Below are 20388 nucleotides of genomic sequence, written 5' to 3'. Positions count from 1 at the left end.
TCTATTTATCAGAAGAATGCAATGTGTCGTTATACTGTGTACTCAACAGGGATCTCTCACAGCAGCCCACACAACATGTGCAACAAGGTCAGTCCATCTAAAACAGTTTACATATCCTCGCACCTGATAATGCATTAGAGATGTGAGTTTGACACCACAGAAGTCATGTGGATTGATTTGAGTGGTTTGAGACATTTGACCCTCCACTCCTTCACTTTGCAGGAGACCCCACATTGGCATAGAGGAAATTGATAGGAAATGTGTCACATCAAAGTGTTGATTTATACAGAACAGTTGGATTGGAAATCGCACAGCATGAGTGTGTGTGTGTTTGTATGCAGAGGGAGAAGAGTTGCGTATGATTGGTTTGAATGTCCTCTCTGGTGGGATGACTCTGCCTCCTTGTGGTACACTGAGAAGGAACTAGAAATGCAATTGGAATGACCATGGGTCCTCATTCATTAACTGTCAATGTCATGAGTTCCCTCAGTGGTCTGGTGCATTTTTAAATTGAGAACTAGTACAGACAATTCAACAATACAATTTAGAATATCTTTATTACGCATCTAACAGCAATACTATTTCCATCAGTAAACACTTTCACCACCAGGAAGCAGTATTCCACTACTGTAATAAGCAATGCAATTTAAACAAGTGTATAACGTTGAAGACAAACAATGAACACTTCTTACAGTATTCTCAAATCCCAATGTACAATGATTTTCAGTTTAAAATTCAATTGTATTTATTGTAATTACTTTGATATTTTGCTTCCCAGTATAAAAAGTGAAAACATATATCCACTTTGACCATGGCAGTCCAGGTTTGCTTTCTCTTTACTCAGTAAGAGAAAGGCCCTGATCCATCCTGTGTAAATGTGCCCTAACCAGGAAAGCCCTTTTCCCTACAGTAGTTCAAAGTCCCATGTTCAGTAAAAAACCTCCTGACCTTCCCATGAGTAGTCCTATGTTATGATTATGAGTCCAACCAGGATGAAGACCAACAGCAGTCTGCTCCTAGTCTTTGTCCCTGAAGAGATCACTCTGGAGTAGTGCAGCTGTTTGTGAGAGCTGTAGGTTCCACTACTAGGTATCCACAAGGAGCAGTTGTAAGGCTCAGTCCCAGCCTGGGTAGGCAGGGTACTCCTTATATCAAACAGCCCCTCTTCATCCAGCTGGCTCTTGGTGCTGGCGGACTCTGTTATATTCTCAGAGCCCAGGAACCAGTGTACTGTGCCTTCTGGGTAAACTCCAAATAACTGGCACTCAACCTGAGACTCATTCTGGAACACTTTGTGCTCAGATCTCTTTAAGCACTCTGCAATGTTGTGAGAAAAATAGGGTGAGTATTGAGTAGTTCTCAAGTAACATTCACATAGCTGGAGTGTGTCTAACAAGTTCATTGCCATAGTTGTGTAATATTTGGTCTGACTTGCCTACATGTGTCATTGTTGCAATTGCTCTCATCCTACAACAGCATCCTCATTAGTTATATAGGAGCATTATTCCTATACAGTATACAGACCTTGCATTGTCACAGTGGTGTTGGCAGCTGTGATTGTTAGGTTGGAGCGCAGTTTGCAGGTGTAGTTACCCTGACTGGACGGCATCACCCGAGTCAGATTGAGTGTGAGGGTGTTGTTTGTGATGTCACACCGGACGCCAGGAAAGGAGAATACACCAGTGGCATTGACCACACACAGCTGTTTCATTTTCCATACCCAGGAAAAGAGAATGATCTTGAGTGGGCTCGATGACATAATGTCACACGGTAGGGACACATTCTGATCACACTGAGCCTTTACCTCAGTACTGGTTCTCAGCTCCACTTTACCTGTGAATGAATGGATAAAGAGGTTTCCATGCTTACACACACTATTTACACTGACCAAAAATAAATCAAATGCAACACTTTAAAGGATTTTGCTGAGTTACAGTTCATATAAGGAAATCAGTCAATTTAAATAAATGCATTATACCCTAATCTATGGATTTCACATGACTGACAATACAGATATGTATCTGTCGGTCACAGATAAAAAATAAAATAAAAAGTAGGGGCGTAAATCAGAAAAACAGTCAGTATCTGGTGTGACCACCATTTGGCTCATGCAGAGTTGATCAGGCTGTTGATTGTGGCCTGTGGAATGTTGCCTCACTCCTCTTTAATGGCTGTGCTAAGTTGCTGGATATTGTCGGGAACACGCTGTCGTACACGTCCATCCAGAGCAGTGGTCACCAACCTTTTCTGAGTCAAGATCACTTTGGCAGTCAAAAAGCAAGCAGAGATCTACTGCTTTTTACATTAACCTCACAGTTGTAGAAAGGAGGTTTGGGCCGTAGGACTAATACATTATCACAGCATATTGGCTATATGATTGGCCTGCCGAAGACCATATTATATTTCGAACTCGAGCTTTGATAACAAAATAGATCAATTGGTTTAGCACTTGTGAGGCAAATAATTTGTTTTTTTATTTTACTGGACTGGTGGTACCTGCATCACGACGTCAGTGATCTCCAGGTCGAAAAGTCGGAGCTCTCGAAAGATGCCCGAGTTTTCCGACTTGGAATTCCAAGCTGGATGACCGTTCAAAAGACTCACGGTCCCTGCTCTCTCCTTCCTTTCCTCCGGTGAGACTGACCAGAGAGAGTGGACACCGTATTCCACCTGATGGCGAAACTCGAGTCGTACCACATCTGCCTCATGCACAAATTCATGTTGTTCCTATGATCAGAGAAAGTTAAATTATTCCTTAATATTAAAATCGACACGACGAGTTGCTAATAATAATAAAACGCAGGGCTGTCGATACTTGGCTACTCATTCATTGCAGCCCGAGCAGAAGTACGGAGAAGCACGTTTTGTAATAGTGTTGAATAAAAACAGTGACAGTGCTGAATATAAACATGAACTCACTCATAAAATCAGCAGCTCTTTGCTGTATTCGTTGGCAGTCTCTCTGTGGTCATGGTTTTAAAAGTTATAAAATCTTACGTACGCAAACTTTGCTGTGGCCAGGGTCATGGAAGCTCTGTACCACCGTAATCTAAGCTATCCGATTGGGCAGCGCAATAGGTGCACTCGATTTAGTCACAGATTTGCCGGTCCTGCCGGTAGGCTGAGTTTGTCTCATGGAAACACTTTGCTTACCCGGTGCGCTCAACACGATTTAAAAAAAGGAACACAAGCCTTTATCGTTCGTTGGCTTTTCTACAGAATATTTGGTGTTCGACTAGGAATGCATTGACGATCGACTCGTTGGCGACCACTGATCCAGAGCATCCCAAATATGCTCAATGGGTGACATGTTTGGTAAGCATGCAGGCCATGGAAGAACTGGGACATTTTCAGCTTCCAGGATTTGTGTACAGATCCTTGTGACATGGGGCTGTGCATTATCATGCTGAAACATGAGGTGACAGTGGAGAGCCCACTTCTCCACCTTCTTGGTCATCGAAGGTGAGCATTTTCCCACTGAAGTTGGTTACGACGCCAAACTGCAGTCAGGTCAAGACCCTGGTGAGGACGACAAGCACGCAGATGAGCTTCCCTGACATGGTTTCTGACAGTTTGTGCAGAAATTCTTTGGCTGTTCAAACCCGCAGTTTCATCAGCTGTCCACGTGGCTGGTCTCAGACGATCCCGCAGGCGAAGAAGCCAGATGTGGAGGTACTGGTCTGGCGTGTTTACACATGGTCTGCGGTTGTGAGGCCAGTTGGAAGTACTGCCAAATTCTCTAAAACAACATTGCACTTGATTTAATAGAGAAATTAACATTAAATGATCTGGCAACAGCTATGGTGGACATTCCTGCAGTCAGCATGCCAATTGCAGGCTCCCTCAAAACTCGAGACATCTGTGGCATTATGGTGTGGGACAAAACTGCACATTTTAGAATGCCATTTTATTGTCTCCAGCACAAGGTGCACCTGTGTAATGATCATGCTGTTTAACCAGCTTCTTGATATGACACACCTGTCAGATGGATGGATTATCTTGGCAAAGGAGAAATGCTCACTAACAGGGATGTAAACTAATTTGTGCACAGATTTTGAGAGAAATAAGCTATTTGTGCGTATGGAACATTTCTGGGATCTTTGATTTCGGCTCATGAAACATGGGATCAACACACATGTTGTGTTTATATTTTTGTTAAGTGCATATTGTGCCCATAGCCAGTTCAGCTAGGAAAGAATGAGTTGTGAGAACTTGAAGAAAGTTTGTTTCTGTAGAAAGCAGATCATCTTTACTCAGGTCTTCTCAAGTTAGTACTACAGATTCCATCTTTCACTTTATCAAGTTCCTAGCCAGACAGCATGGATCTTTTGAACCAAAAATGTTTTTTACTTTATAGTTCTTTTATAGCAGAATCTTACCCAAAATGATTTGAAATATGGCTGTACTTTCTGTATTTGCTGGATGTGACACATCCTTACTAAAAGACAAAAGATTGCTACCTCAAGCAGCTTTTTTGTCTGGTAAAAAACAGCCAAAATATGTTTTTGTGCACTGTCTCACAATGTTAAAATCACTTACTTTCACTGTTGACAACTGAAGAGAGCCAGATGGCTAAGACCCAGACAAAAATGACCTCTGTTTTTCTCTGTTGTTTCATCTGCATTTAAATTGACATGAGTTACTTTAGACAGAACAGTTCACAGCTCAAACACATGTCTCTAAAGAGAGAGCATCCAATCCAAAGCACAGGGTTACTTTCTGATATGTATTATAGCAGTACTACTCACCATCTTGTTAAAGGTCTTAAAACCACAGTCTTCGCTGTTTATGACTTCCTGCCTCTCTTTTCCTGTGAGTGGTTTACTCATACAGATTTAAAGCACTTGAACTAACCTCAAGCTGTGTTTAGGTCTTGCACATTTCTGAGCCAGAGAGTGTCTCATCTCAATTATACGAGAACATGGATCATTCCTCTGGGTTTGTTTTCATACCTAATGTCATGTAGTGTCAGGTTTGCACTATAACATGTCCAGACTGGCCTTTTTGCTCTGGTTTGAGTGAGGAACTATGCTGATTGTTCAGGCAATTTGCAAGCAGCTTCAGATTACTTTTCAGTTTCCCTTTTGTCAGTCATCTCGAAAGGCCTCTAGTTATTTTTTATAAACTCCATGTTTGATTTATTCCCTTATATGGAAATGATGTTCTATTTCTTGTTTATTTCAGTTAACAGGGACAATAATTAGTACTGCGTTCCCCCCCTTCTTATCAAACTAATCATGACATAAAGGGAATCTTATTGTAAAATGTTGCCCTTGAATTCCATACATTTCATACTTTTGTGTTTTTTACAACCTTGCTTATAATCTTCCATCTCTTGTATATTTCTTCAGACTTTCATTTCGTCCAAGAATAACATCTGGAGTGATACTAGAACACCCACGTACCCAATCCTCAAACTTGCCTTTTATTTCCCCGTAAACATTTTCCTCAGATTCCCCTAGTATCTTCAAATGGAATTATAGGATACTGAGTTTGGACCAGACAAAAACAATGTTAGTTGAAGTCTTGAAGGTCAAAGTTGCTTAACTCTCACTTATCCATAATTTCTTCTTGTCTCTGGCTCTTCTGTCACCATGCAATACACCCCCTCTCAGAGAAATAGACTCTATATAATCTGTCCACCCACTTGTATTGAAAATAGATTGAAATGTAGTTCCTCCGACACATCTTGACAAACTAAGGGTATTTTAATTGTCCTTGACTCACTGAAAGACATGCTGTTGTCTGAGTGAAGAGCGATTGAGTAACAATCTATTCCTACAGTTGAATTACATACTGTATCCCTCTCAGATTGAGAGTTTTACTGCTTCTAAAATCTCAAGTTTACCTTCACATTGAATTCTTTCACAGCTATTATTCAACTATCACACTTCCTTTTGTTTCATGAACCTAAAAAAAAAATCTGAAAGAAAACCCAACCACTTTTATTGCCATGTTTATTTGATTTTTAAGCACTTTGCTGTTTAATGACACAGATATAATCAAATGTCTCCTGGGTCTTGCCAGAGAATGCATCAACCTCCAACAGTCACATAGGCTTTCAGCTGTAATTATAGACTATGTCAAATCCTCGCAGCATTACAATTGGACTGCTGGTGTATGAAAGGCAGAAAGTCAACTTCCACTTAGTGGCTGCATTCAAATCTTTAACTTCATTGATAGCAGCACAAATAAAAGTATTACCCTTCAAAAGAAATGGGACGATATCATCATGATGGCCCTTTAGTGATTTGGGAGGTAATTAGAACATGGCCTTCCTCATAAATGTTATTGACTGTGGTGGTGACTCTGTCAATGAGAATCTCTATGTGGAAGATAATCATTAATGTGCTCAGATTTCATAGTGATCATCACAGGTCAGGGTTGTGAAACACTGTCCTCTTTCCTACCTGTGTGAAGAGGGAACTAAGGCTTGTAGAGCCTTGTCAGTGCCCTGAGGGAGATTCGCATGGCACACCCCTTAATTACCCACTCCCTGACTCATTCATATGGGTGTTACACATTGACCATGTGACATCACAGTGGTAGTAGTTATAAGTTGCCTTTTTCCAAATGAGTGAACATCAATATGGAGAAATGTATACATTAAATTAAAAACCCAGTTATATGTAATTGTAACAGGAGTCTACCAGTGTCATAACTTGCCCAAGAATGTACGACTATTGGCAAGTACAATTCTAGTACTACTGTTTGCTTAAGACCACAGCTACCTGGGCAAATTTCCATATTTGCCAACTGGATACAGATGGGATATTATATAACATATCTGTCAACATCTGAATGAACATAATGGGCAGTGGGTTGCAGCATATCTTGGACTTTGCAGTTTTTACACCACTGCAACCTTCTTTAACAAATGTATTTTGGCAGTGTCTGTACACACCCAGCATATCTCACCTGCCCTTTTAGTTGTCTTGTGAAACAGACAATGTTTGTCAGTCAGGGTACTGTGAAGTTGGTTCTGAATTCTAGCTAAGATAACAGACAAACAGAATCTGTCCTAACCCTTGTGTTTTCTTAAGGGTCAAAAATGACCTGCCACTATGTTTAACAGCAGAGAAAAAACCCTAAATTATATTTCTTTCAACTTGAAATTTGAATTTACTTTTCCTAGAGTGACCCCAACATTAGAAAAAGTGAAACATCACCTTGTCACGAATATTACCGAAGGTGGCTCCCCTTCTTGTTCGGGTGGCGCTCGGCTGTCGTCGTCGCCGGTCTACTAGCTGCCACCGATCCTTTGTTCCATGTTCGTTTGGTTTTGTCTAATTGGTTTCACCTGTTCATTGTTTGGTTGTTAGGGTGGAGTTATTTAAGTTCGTTTAGCCCGCTTCTGTTTGTGCGGGCTTGTTCTTCTGTATTTGTGAGAGCTGTTAGTGTTTTGTTGGGTTTTCTCGCTGTCCTGGTAATTTACCTAAGGGTACTATTTGTTTTAATAGTTACACCTGTGTTGGGTAATACTATTTTGTTCTTTTGATTTTGGACATGAAAGTGTGTTTTTTCCCGCATCCGTTGCTCTCTGGGCCTGACTCCACACCCATTCACTCATTGAGCGTTACAGAAGCCCGCACCATTCTTATGGAGCATCGGATCAGCGATGGATCAAATGATGGAGAGGATGGACCGTTGGGAGAGGAGTGGTCTCCCTACTACCCCATCTACCCTCCCACCAGCAACTCTACCATCTCCTCCAGTGGGATCCGGTGTCAGCGCTCTGCGTATCACGCCTCCGAGGGAGTACGATGGAGCGGCGGCGGGGTGCCAGGGATTCCTGTTACAACTAGAGCTCTACCTGGCCACTGTTCGGCCAGGCTCCCTTGGACGAGGAGAGAGTGAGTGTCATCGTCTCCTGTCTGATGGGTAGAGCCCTGGAGTGGGCCAATGCTGTCTGGAACGGGCCTGACTCAGCGAGGGGCAACTACCCGGAGTTCACCCGCCGTTTCCAGGCCGTGTTCGATCACCCTCCGGTGGGCCGAGCGGCGGGTGAGAGGTTGTTCCATTTCCGGCAGGGGACGAGGAGCGCGCAGGACTTTGTGCTGGATTTACGGATCTTGGTCGCTGGAGCAGGGTGGAACGACAGGGCCCTGATAGACCATTACAGGTAGCCTGGGAGAGGACGTCCGCAGGGAGCTGGCTTGTCGGGACACTACGCTCAGCCTGGATGAACTGATAGACCTGTCGATCCAGTTAGACCATCTGCTAGCTGCTCGCGGATGTTCTGAAAGGGTCCTGTTAGTTCCACCTCCTGACCCTCCCGCTCCTATCCCGATGGAGCAAGGAGGGGCCGCATCTAGGGAGATCGGAGGAGAAGGCTCCTCCTGTACCAGTTGTGGCCGGAGAGGGCACACTTCAAGTCGGTGCTGGAAGAGTTCATCTGGGAGTCGAGAGGGCAGGCAGAACACTCCTCGGTTACCCCAGGTGAGTCAGCACCACACTCTCCCAGAGTTTCCTGTTGGTCACATGTTTTTATTAATTTGTTTCCTTAAATTTGTTCCCTCTCTCCAGCATAAGGCGCTAGTCGATTCAGGCGCAGCTGGGAACTTTATAGATCGCGGACTCGCTCAGAGGTTGAGGATTCCGTTAGTTAAGGTAGAACCCCCTTTTCCCGTGCACTCTTTAGATAGTCGACCATTAGGGTCAGGGCTGGTCAGGGAGGCCACAATTCCTTTGGAGATGATTACGCAGGGGAATCATAAGGAGCGGATTAGTCTGTTCCTTATCGATTCACCTGCGTTTCTGGTGGTGCTGGGGATTCCCTGGCTGGCTATTCACAATCCGACGATTTCGTGGAAACAGGGAACTCTCCAGGGGTGGTCTGATGAGTGTTCAGGCAGGTGTGTAGGAGTTTCCATCGGTGCGACAACGGTGGAGAGTCCAGACCAGGTTTCCACTGTGCGCATTCCCACTGAGTATGCCGATATGGCTATCGCTTTCAGTAAAAAGAAAGCGACCCAATTACCACCCTATCGACAGGGGGATTGCGGGATAAACCTCCAGGTAAACGCTGCACTCCCCAGGAGTCATGTGTATCCTTTATCCCAGGAGGAGATGTTGGCTATGGAGACATATATCACGGAAGCTCTGGGACAGGGGTACATTCGGCCCTCCATGTCACCCATCTCCTCGAGTTTCTTTTTTGTGAAGAAAAAGGATGGTGGTTTGCGTCCGTGTATTGATTATCGAGGTCTCAATTCCATCACGGTGGGTTTTAGTTACCCACTACCACTCATTGCTACGGCAGTGGAATCATTTCACGGAGCGCAGTTCTTCACAAAACTGGATCTCAGGAGCGCGTATAATCTGGTGCGTATTCGAGAGGGAGATGAGTGGAAAACCGCGTTTAGTACCACATCTGGCCATTATGAGTACCTCGTCATGCCGTACGGGTTAAAGAATGCTCCAGCTATCCTTCAATCCTTCGTTGGCGAGATTCTCAGAGACCTGCACGGACAGGGTGTGGTGGTGTATATTGACGATATTTTGATCTACTCTGCTACACGCACTGCGCATGTGTCTCTGGTGCGCAAGGTTCTTGGGCGACTGCTGGAGCATGACCTGTACGTGAAGGCGGAGAAATGTGAGTTTTCCAAACAAGCCGTTTCCTTCCTGGGTTATCGCATTTCCAGCTCGGGGGTGGTAATGGAGGGTGACCGCGTCAAGGCCGTGCGTAATTGGCGGACTCCGACCACTTTAAAGGAGGTGCAGCGGTTCTTAGAGTTTGCCAATTACTACCGGAGGTTTATCCGGGGTTTTGGTCAGGTAGCATGTCCTATTACCTCACTGCTGAAGGGGTGGCCGATGCGTTTGCAGTGGTCAGCAGAGGCGGACGTAGCTTTCCGTAGGTTGAAGGCGCTGTTCACCGAGGCGCCGGTGTTGGCGCATCCGGACCCTTCTTTGGCGTTCATTGTAGAGGTGGATGCATCCGAGGCTGGGGTTGGAGCAGTGCTCTCACAGCGCTCGGGTACGCCACCGAAGCTCCGCCCCTGTGCTTTTTTTCGAAGAAGCTCGGGCCAGCAGAGCGGAATTATGATGTGGGGGACAGGGAGTTGTTGGCTATGGTTAAGGCCCTGAAGGTGTGGAGACACTGGCTTGAGGGGGCTAAGCACCCTTTCCTCATCTGGACTGACCACCGTAACCTGGAGTATATCCGATCAGCTAGACTGAATCCTTGTCAGGCAAGGTGGGCCATGTATTTCGCCAGATTTCGTTTTACGATCTCGTATCGACCAGGTTCCCTCAACACTAAGGCCGAACGCGCTGTCCCGCTTCTATGACACTGAGGACCGGTCCATCGATCCTACTCCCATCATTCCGGCGGCAAAGCTGGTGGCACTAGTAGTATGGGAGGTGGACGCGGACATCGAGAGGGCGCTAAGGTAGGAACCTGCGCCTCCACAGTGTCCGGAGGGTCGTAGGTACGTGCCGCTCGCTGTTCATGATAAATTGATTGGGCTCATAGTCTACCCTCGTCGGGTCACCCGGGTATTTCAAGGACAGTGCGAGGTCTTAGGGGGAAGTACTGGTGGCCCACCTTGGTGAAGGAAGTGCGATTCTATGTCTCCTCCTGTTCGGTGTGCGCCCAGAGTAAGGCTCCTAGGCACCTGCCACGAGGAAAGTTACAACTCCTCCCCGTTCCACAACGGCCGTGGACCCATCTATCGGTGGATTTGCTTACTGACCTTCCCCCCTCTCAGGGAAACACGACGATCCTGGTCGTTGTGGATCGGTTCTCTCAGTCCTGCCGTCTTATCCCGTTGCCCGGTCTCCCTACGGCCCTGCAGACTGCGGAGGCTCTTTTCACCCATGTCTTCCGGTACTACGGGGTGCCCGAGGATATTGTTTCTGATCGGGGTCCCCAGTTTACCCCAGTTTACCAGAGTGGAGGGCATTTATGGAAAGTCTGGGGGTCTCGGTCAGCCTGACCTCAGGGTATCACCCGGAGAGTAATGGGCAGGTGGAGAGAGTGAACCAGGAGGTGGTTAGGTTTCTGCGGTCGTATTGCCAGGACCGACCAGGGGAGTGGGCGAGATACATCCCCTGGGCTGAAATGGCCCAGAATTCACTAAGCCAATCCTCTACCAACATGTCACCATTTCAGTTCGTGTTGGGGTACCAGCCGGTCCTGGCACCATGGAATCATAGCCAGACTGAGGCTCCTGCGGTGGAGGAGTGGGTGCAGCGCTCTAAGGAGACCTGAAGGGCCGTCCAGGAGTCATTACGTCAGGCGAGTGGACGGCAGAAGAAGAACGCTGACCGTCACCACAGTGAGGCCCCTGTGTTTGCACCGGGGGACAGGGTCTGGCTCTCGACCTGAAACCTGCCCCTCCGCTTGCCCTGCCGGAAGCTGGGTCCGCAGTGTGTAGGGCCATTTAAAGTCCTGAGGAGAATAAACAAGGTTTGTTATCGATTATTACTTCCTTTGTATTATCGCATTAACCACTCGTTTCATATGTGTCTCTCTTCAAGCCGGTGGTAGCTGATCCCATGCAGGAAGGTGAGGTTCCGGAGGTCCCTCCGCCCCCTCTGGACATCGAGGGGTCCCCGGCGTACACGATACGAGCTATTCTGGACTCAAGACGCCGGGTGAGGGGCCTGCAGTACCTTGTTGACTGGGAGGGGTATGATCCGGAGGAGAGGTGCTGGGTCCCAGTGGGGGATATTCTGGATACATCTATGTTGAGAGAGTTCCATCGCCTCCATCCGGATCGCCCTGCACCTCGGCCCCTGGTGTCACGCCCTGGCCATAGTTTACTTTGTATGTTTCTATGTTTTGATTGGTCAGGGTGAGATCTGAGTGGGCATTCTATGTTGGATGTCTTGTTTGTCTATTTCTGTGTTTAGCCTGATATGGTTCTCAATCAGGGGCAGGTGTTAGTCATTGTCTCGGATTGGGAACCATATTTAGGTAGCCTGGGTTTCACTGTGTGTTTGTGGGTGATTGTTCCTGTCTCTGTGTTTAGCACCAGATAGGGCTGTTTTCGGTTTTTGTACGTTTGTTATTTTGTTAGTTTATCGTGTATAGTTTCCATATTAAATAAAATGAATCATAACTACGCTGCATTTTGGTCCGCTCCTCCTTCCCACAACAAAAGCTGTGACAGAATCACCCAAAACAACAGGACCAATTGGCGTGGTAACAGGCAAAAGCAACAGCAGGAGCAACAAAAGAAGGAATGGACATGGGAGGACGAATTAGACGGAGAAGGACCCTGGGCTCAGCCTGGAGAATATCGCCGTCCCAAGGAAGAACTGGAGGCGAAGAAAGCGGAGAGGCGCCGGTATGAGGAGGCAGCACGGCGAAGCGGATGGAAGCCCGAGAGTCAGCCCCTAAAATTTCTTGGGGGGGTGGCTCAGGGAGAGTGTGGCGGAGTCAGACCTGAGCCCACTCTCCCTGTTTATCGTGAGGAGCCAAGGAGGAGACCAGAACCAGAGCCGGTGTTGGAGGTGAGCGAAACAGAGACTGTGAAGGAGTTAATGGGGAAATTGGAGGAGAGAGTAATGAGGGAGTTGCTTTGTTGGTGCTTTAAATATGGAATTCGCCCGACGGAGCATGTCAGGGATTTGATGGCACCTGGGTCAGCGCTCCATACTCGTCCTGAGGTACGTGCTAGTTGGCTGGTGAAGTTGGTGCCAGTCTCACGCACCAGGCCTCCTGTGCACCTCCCTAGCCTTGCATGTCCTGTGCCAGCACTGCTCTCAAGATCTCCAGTACGCCTTCACGGTCTAGCCCATCCTGTGCCACCTCCACACACCAGCCCTCCGATGGCAGCTCCCCGCACCAGGCTTCCTGTGCGTGTCCTCGGCACAGTACCACCAGTGCCAGCACCACGCATCAGGTCTACAGTGCGCCTCGCCTCTCCAGCGCTGCCGGAGCCTTCCTCCTCTCCTGCGCTGCCAGAGTCTCCCGCCTGTTCAGCGCTGCCCGAGCCTTTCTCCTCTCCTGCGCTGCCGGAGTCTCCCGCCTGTTCAGCGCAGTCAGAGCCTTCCTCCTCTCCTGCGCTGCTGGAGTCTTCCCCGCCTGTTTAGCGCTGCCAGAGCCTTCCGCCTCTACAGCGTTGCCGGAGTCTCCTGCCTGTTTAGCGCAGCCAGAGCTGCCAGCCTGCATGGAGCAGCCAGAGCTGCCAGCCTGCATGGAGCAGCCAGAGCTGTCAGTCTGCATGGAGCAGCCAGAGCTGTCAGTCTTCATGGAACAGCCAGAGCCGCCAGTCTGCATGGAGCAGCCGGAGCTGCCAGTCTGCATGGAGCTGCCAGTCTGCAAGGAGCTGCCAGTTTGCAAGGAGCTGTCAGTCTGCAAGGAGCTGTCAGTCTGCAAGGAGCTGTCAGTCTGCAAGGAGCTGCCAGTCTGCAAGGAGCTGCCAGTCTGCAAGGAGCTGCCAGAGCTGCCAGTCTGCAAGAAGCCGCCAGAGCTGCAAATCTGCATGGAGCAGTCAGAGCCGCCAGTCAGCATGAAGCAGCCAGAGCTGCCAGTCAGCATGGAGCAGCCAGAGCCGTCAGTCTGCCAGGATCCGCCAGTCAGCCAGACTCTTCCAGATCCGCCAGTCAGCCAGACTCTTCCAGATCCGCCAGTCAGCCAGACTCTTCCAGATCTGCCAGTCAACCAGACTCTTCCAGATCCGCCAGTCAGCCAGACTCTTCCAGATCCGCCAGTCAGCCAGACTCTTCCAGATCCGCCAGTCAGCCAGGATCTGCCGGAACCATCAGTCTGCCAGACTCTTCCAGATCCGCCAGTCAGCCAGGATCTGCCAGAGCCTTTCTCCTCTCCTGCGCTGCCGGAGTCTCCCGCCTGTCCGGCGCTGCTGCCGGAGTCTCCCGCCTGTCCGGCGCTGCTGCCGGAGTCTCCCGCCTGTCCGGCGCTGCTGCCGGAGTCTCCCGCCTGTCCGGCGCTGCCGCCGGAGTCTCCCACCTGTCCGGCGCAGCCGCCGGAGTCTCCCGCCTGTCCGGCGCTGCCCCTCTGTCCCGAGCTGCCTCTCTGTCCCGAGCTGCCCCTCTGTCCCGAGCTGCCCCTCTGTCCCGTGTTGTTGTTAAGTAGGGTTGCTGTGGCTGGGAGGTCACGGAAGCAGACAAGGTGGGGGAAGACTGCGGTGAAGTGGGGGCCATGTCCAGCACCAGAGCCGCCACCGCGGACAGATGCCCACCCAGACCCTCCCTGATAGGTTCAGGTTTTGCGGTCGGAGTCCGCACCTTGGGGGGAGGGGGGGTACTGTCACGCCCTGGCCATAGTTTACTTTGTATGTTTCTATGTTTTGATTGGTCATGGTGTGATATGAGTGGGCATTCTATGTTGGATGTCTTGTTTGTCTATTTCTGTGTTTAGCCTGATATGGTTCTCAATCAGGGGCAGGTGTTCGTCATTGTCTCTGATTGGGAACCATATTTAGGTAGCCTGGGTTTCACTGTGTGTTTGTGGGTGATTGTTCCTGTCTCTGTGTTTTGCACCAGATAGGGCTGTTTTCGGTTTTCGTACGTTTGTTATTTTGTTAGTTTATCGTGTATAGTTTCCGTATTAAATAAAATGAGTCACAACTACGCTGCATTTTGGTCCGCTCCTCCTTCCCACAACGAAAGCCGTGACACCCGGGTCGTCCCTGAGGCTGCGGGAGCTGTAAGTAAGTAGGAAGACCTGCAAAATCGGCAGTGTATCAAATACTTGTTCTCCCCACTGTATGTGCTACTGGTTGAACTCAACCAGCAGCTCCTGAAGAAGAAGAAGATCACCATGGTTGGCACAGTTACAAAGAACATTCCTGACCTCCCCCCTGCATTCTTCGCAAACAAGGGGGAGACAGGCCTTCTCATCAAAGTTTGCCTTCACCCCCACCACCACTCTAGTTTCTTACCTCCCAAAGAGGAACAAGAATGTGGTCCTCCTGAGCACACTGCACAAAACGTCTGAGCTCAGTGATCATGAGGACAGGAAGCCAGCCATCATCCTGGACTACACCCACAACAAAGGAGGCGCGGACAACCTAGACAAGGTGATTGGAACTTACAGCTGTAGGAGGATGACTGCCCGCTGGCCCCTGGTCATCTTCCATAACATCATTGATGTGTCCTCATACAATGCCTTCATGATATGGAACAAGATCAACCCTACCTGGATGCCTGATAAGCTGAACAAGAGGAGGGTGTTCCTGGAGCAGCCGGGAAAGGAACTTGTAACCCCACACATTCAAATAAATGAGCGCCTCCCCCGCACAGCAGCCTCTGCAGCTTGTCCTGATCCTGATCCACCTGAGGCTGCAGCTGGGGCAGGCAAGAGGAGGAGATGTCAATTCTGCCCCCCAAAGAAGGACTGTAGAACAAATAGTATGTGCTGATCATGTGAGAAATACATCTGCCAAGTCCATGCACACACACTTGCATACTGTCCTACATGTACTAATTAGAGTTGATTTGATTTATGCTCTTCACGTTTTTGTTTTGTATCTATTATTTGTTGTTGTTTATACACCTTGTGGGTGGGGGCAATGGTTAAACAAATGTGAGAAGACAAGTATTTTGTAGTTGAATTCGTCATTGTACAGTATATAAGTAAATATATATTTTTTATTTTACTAGGCAAGTCAGTTAAGAACAAATTCTTATTTTCAATGACGGCCTAGGAACAGTGGGTTAACTGCCTGTTCAGGGGCAGAACAACAGATTTTGTACCTTGTCAGCTCGGGGATTTGAACTTGCAACCTTTCGGTTACTAGTCCAATGCTCTAACCACTAGTCTAGTGGTTAGAGCGTTGAGCCATTAACCGAAAGGATTCGCTAGATCGAATCCCCGAGCTGACAAAGTAAAACTCTGTCATTCTGCCCCTGAAAAAGGCAGTTAACCCACTGTTTCTAGGCCATAATTGACTTGCCTAGTTAAATAAAGGTTAAATAAATTAAATATCACTATGTTGACATAAAAGTTCAGGAATATTATTGTTTCCTTTCAATAAAATGCTTTCAAAACTACTTTCTGCACATTTCTGCTTTCTTGGGCTAAACAAGTGCTATTTCATGCTAAAAAAATGTATGTTTACACCTATGCAATACCTTTAGCAATAATAATAATAATAATAATGAACCTCTACTTTAGTAAAGAAAACAATTATGACGAGTGGTGTCCACTGATTAAATGCAGCCTTTCTGCATTGTGAAGAGGGAAAACCCACATATTCACAAAGATTGTGATGAATGACAGGTTGTTTCTCCATGCAAAATAGATTTGGGGTTTAAAATTCAATTAAGCTGCTTTATTTTAGGGTTTTAGTGAAGGCGGGTCTTTTTTTAACCTTAGAACAAGGGGAGTATACAGCATGTTAAGACTACACTGGGGTTAAACAGCTTGGTCCTGGCACGGGCTCTATCACAGCATGTTAAGACTACACTGGGGTTAAACAGCTTGGTCCTGGCACAGGCTCTATCACAGCATGTTAAGACTACTCTGGGGTTAAACAGCTTGGTCCTGGCACAGGCTCTATCACAGCATGTTAAGACTACACTGGGGTTAAACAGCTTGGTCCTGGCACGGGCTCTATCACAGCATGTTAAGACTACACTGGGGTTAAACAGCTTGGTCCTGGCACGGGCTCTATCACAGCATGTTAAGACTACACTGGGGTTAAACAGCTTGGTCCTGGCACAGGCTCTATCACAGCATGTTAAGACTACACTGGGGTTAAACAGCTTGGTCCTGGCACGGGCTCTATCACAGCATGTTAAGACTACACTGGGGTTAAACAGCTTGGTCCTGGCACAGGCTCTATCACAGCATGTTAAGACTACTCTGGGGTTAAACAGCTTGGTCCTGGCACAGGCTCTATCACAGCATGTTAAGACTACACTGGGGTTAAACAGCTTGGTCCTGGCACAGGCTCTATCACAGCATGTTAAGACTACTCTGGGGTTAAACAGCTTGGTCCTGGCACAGGCTCTATCACAGCATGTTAAGACTACTCTGGGGTTAAACAGCTTGGTCCTGGCACAGGCTCTATCACAGCATGTTAAGACTACACTGGGGTTAAACAGCTTGGTCCTGGCACAGGCTCTATCACAGCATGTTAAGACTACACTGGGGTTAAACAGCTTGGTCCTGGCACAGGCTCTATCACAGCATGTTAAGACTACTCTGGGGTTAAACAGCTTGGTCCTGGCACAGGCTCTATCACAGCATGTTAAGACTACTCTGGGGTTAAACAGCTTGGTCCTGGCACAGGCTCTATCACAGCATGTTAAGACTACACTGGGGTTAAACAGCTTGGTCCTGGCACAGGCTCTATCACAGCATGTTAAGACTACACTGGGGTTAAACAGCTTGGTCCTGGCACGGGCTCTATCACAGCATGTTAAGACTACTCTGGGGTTAAACAGCTTGGTCCTGGCACAGGCTCTATCACAGCATGTTAAGACTACACTGGGGTTAAACAGCTTGGTCCTGGCACAGGCTCTATCACAGCATGTTAAGACTACACTGGGGTTAAACAGCTTGGTCCTGGCACAGGCTCTATCACAGCATGTTAAGACTACTATCACAGCATGTTAAGACTGGGGTTAAACAGCTTGGTCCTGGCACAGGCTCTATCACAGCATGTTAAGACTACACTGGGGTTAAACAGCTTGGTCCTGGCACAGGCTCTATCACAGCATGTTAAGACTACACTGGGGTTAAACAGCTTGGTCCTGGCACAGGCTCTATCACAGCATGTTAAGACTACTCTGGGGTTAAACAGCTTGGTCCTGGCACAGGCTCTATCACAGCATGTTAAGACTACACTGGGGTTAAACAGCTTGGTCCTGGCACGGGCTCTATCACAGCATGTTAAGACTACACTGGGGTTAAACAGCTTGGTCCTGGCACAGGCTCTATCACAGCATGTTAAGACTACTATCATGTTAAGGGGTTAAACAGCTTGGTCCTGGCACAGGCTCTATCACAGCATGTTAAGACTACACTGGGGTTAAACAGCTTGGTCCTGGCACAGGCTCTATCACAGCATGTTAAGACTACTCTGGGGTTAAACAGCTTGGTCCTGGCACAGGCTCTATCACAGCATGTTAAGACTACTCTGGGGTTAAACAGCTTGGTCCTGGCAGCATGTTAAGCTCTTGGTCCTGGCACAGGCTCTATCACAGCATGTTATCAGGCTCTATCACAGCATGTTAAGACTACACTGGGGTTAAACAGCTTGGTCCTGGCACGGGCTCTATCACAGCATGTTAAGACTACTCTGGGGTTAAACAGCTTGGTCCTGGTTAAACAGCTTGGTCCTGGCACAGGCTCTATCACAGCATGTTAAGACTACACTGGGGTTAAACAGCTTGGTCCTGGCACAGGCTCTATCACAGCATGTTAAGACTACACTGGGGTTAAACAGCTTGGTCCTGGCACAGGCTCTATCACAGCATGTTAAGACTGGGGTTAAACACTTGGTCCTGGCACAGGCTCTATCACAGCATGTTAAGACTACACTGGGGTTAAACAGCTTGGTCCTGGCACAGGCTCTATCACAGCATGTTAAGACTACACTGGGGTTAAACAGCTTGGTTGGCTCTATCCTGTTAAGACTACACAGCTTGGTCCTGGGGCTCTATCACAGCATGTTAAGACTACACTGGGGTTAAACAGCTTGGTCCTGGCACAGGCTCTATCACAGCATGTTAAGACTACACTGGGGTTAAACAGCTTGGTCCTGGCACAGGCTCTATCACAGCATGTTAAGACTACACTGGGGTTAAACAGCTTGGTCCTGGCACAGGCTCTATCACAGCATGTTAAGACTACTCTGGGGTTAAACAGCTTGGTCCTGGCACAGGCTCTATCACAGCATGTTAAGACTACACTGGGGTTAAACAGCTTGGTCCTGGCACAGGCTCTATCACAGCATGTTAAGACTACACTGGGGTTAAACAGCTTGGTCCTGGCACAGGCTCTATCACAGCATGTTAAGACTACACTGGGGTTAAACAGCTTGGTCCTGGCACAGGCTCTATCACAGCATGTTAAGACTACTGGGGTTAAACAGCTTGGTCCTGGCACAGGCTCTATCACAGCATGTTAAGACTACTCTGGGGTTAAACAGCTTGGTCCTGGCACAGGCTCTATCACAGCATGTTAAGACTACACTGGGGTTAAACAGCTTGGTCCTGGCACGGGCTCTATCACAGCATGTTAAGACTACTCTGGGGTTAAACAGCTTGGTCCTGGCACAGGCTCTATCACAGCATGTTAAGACTACACTGGGGTTAAACAGCTTGGTCCTGGCACAGGCTCTATCACAGCATGTTAAGACTACACTGGGGTTAAACAGCTTGGTCCTGGCACAGGCTCTATCACAGCATGTTAAGACTACACTGGGGTTAAACAGCTTGGTCCTGGCACGGGCTCTATCACAGCATGTTAAGACTACACTGGGGTTAAACAGCTTGGTCCTGGCACGGGCTCTATCACAGCATGTTAAGACTACTCTGGGGTTAAACAGCTTGGTCCTGGCACAGGCTCTATCACAGCATGTTAAGACTACTCTGGGGTTAAACAGCTTGGTCCTGGCACAGGCTCTATCACAGCATGTTAAGACTACTCTGGGGTTAAACAGCTTGGTCCTGGCACAGGCTCTATCACAGCATGTTAAGACTACACTGGGGTTAAACAGCTTGGTCCTGGCACAGGCTCTATCACAGCATGTTAAGACTACACTGGGGTTAAACAGCTTGGTCCTGGCACGGGCTCTATCACAGCATGTTAAGACGACACGGGTAAAACAGCTTGGTCCTGGCACAGGCTCTATCACAGCATGTTAAGACTACTCTGGGGTTAAACAGCTTGGTCCTGGCACAGGCTCTATCACAGCATTAAAGATTTTCCTCACAAGGTGAAGCAAACTGACATCTCTAGACTGGTGTGAATCAATGCAACATAGCCACACCAGAGGAACCAGAACCAGGTGCAAATGAGGACAAGTGTGTATTGGTTGAATATTGAGGAATCTTACACTCTGAGTGCTTTTGGTGAGGAGGAGTGGAGAGGTTCAGTTAGCAATGTCACATTTCTATCCAGTCCTACACTCTCTTGAGAGACAAGTTGGTGTAAATAAAGAAGTTACTTGTGTTAAAGTAGTGCTGTCAGATCTCAGACATCTCTGTTTTTCAATATATGTGTCAGAGTACAGCACAGTGCTTCTTATTTAGTGTAGTCTATACAGACGTCAGCACCGCATTCAGTAGGTATTCTTCTGGGGTATAAACCAGCCTGTTCCTCACAGGTGGAATACAAAGGAAAAAGAGGAAGGAAAGAGACTCCAAACCTTCAGAGCCATTTCCCTTTCATGTGTCACTGTGCCGAGCAGTGTACAGATGTAGGATCTTCATTTGATCACTTTTTTGTTGCTGAGAATT

The 20388-nt window shown here is 47.7% G+C and overlaps 1 protein-coding gene across 1 annotated transcript; it reads right to left on the bottom strand.

Moving 5' to 3' along the window:
* Positions 1 to 538: 538 nt before the first annotated feature.
* LOC135555424 (uncharacterized) lies at positions 539 to 4941 on the bottom strand. Its single transcript, XM_064987835.1, has 4 exons — positions 4749 to 4941; positions 4540 to 4618; positions 1525 to 1833; positions 539 to 1317 (listed from the first exon to the last, which is right to left on the bottom strand). Exons 1-4 carry the CDS (start codon positions 4827 to 4829, stop codon positions 965 to 967), a joined length of 822 nt encoding a protein of 273 aa, XP_064843907.1. The 5' UTR covers positions 4830 to 4941; the 3' UTR covers positions 539 to 964.
* Positions 4942 to 20388: the final 15447 nt, after the last annotated feature.

The sequence above is a fragment of the Oncorhynchus masou genome, chromosome 15 (assembly GCF_036934945.1).
Source record: "Oncorhynchus masou masou isolate Uvic2021 chromosome 15, UVic_Omas_1.1, whole genome shotgun sequence".
Taxonomy (NCBI): Eukaryota; Metazoa; Chordata; class Actinopteri; order Salmoniformes; family Salmonidae; genus Oncorhynchus; species Oncorhynchus masou.
This window is presented reverse-complemented; position numbering and strand designations above follow the sequence as displayed.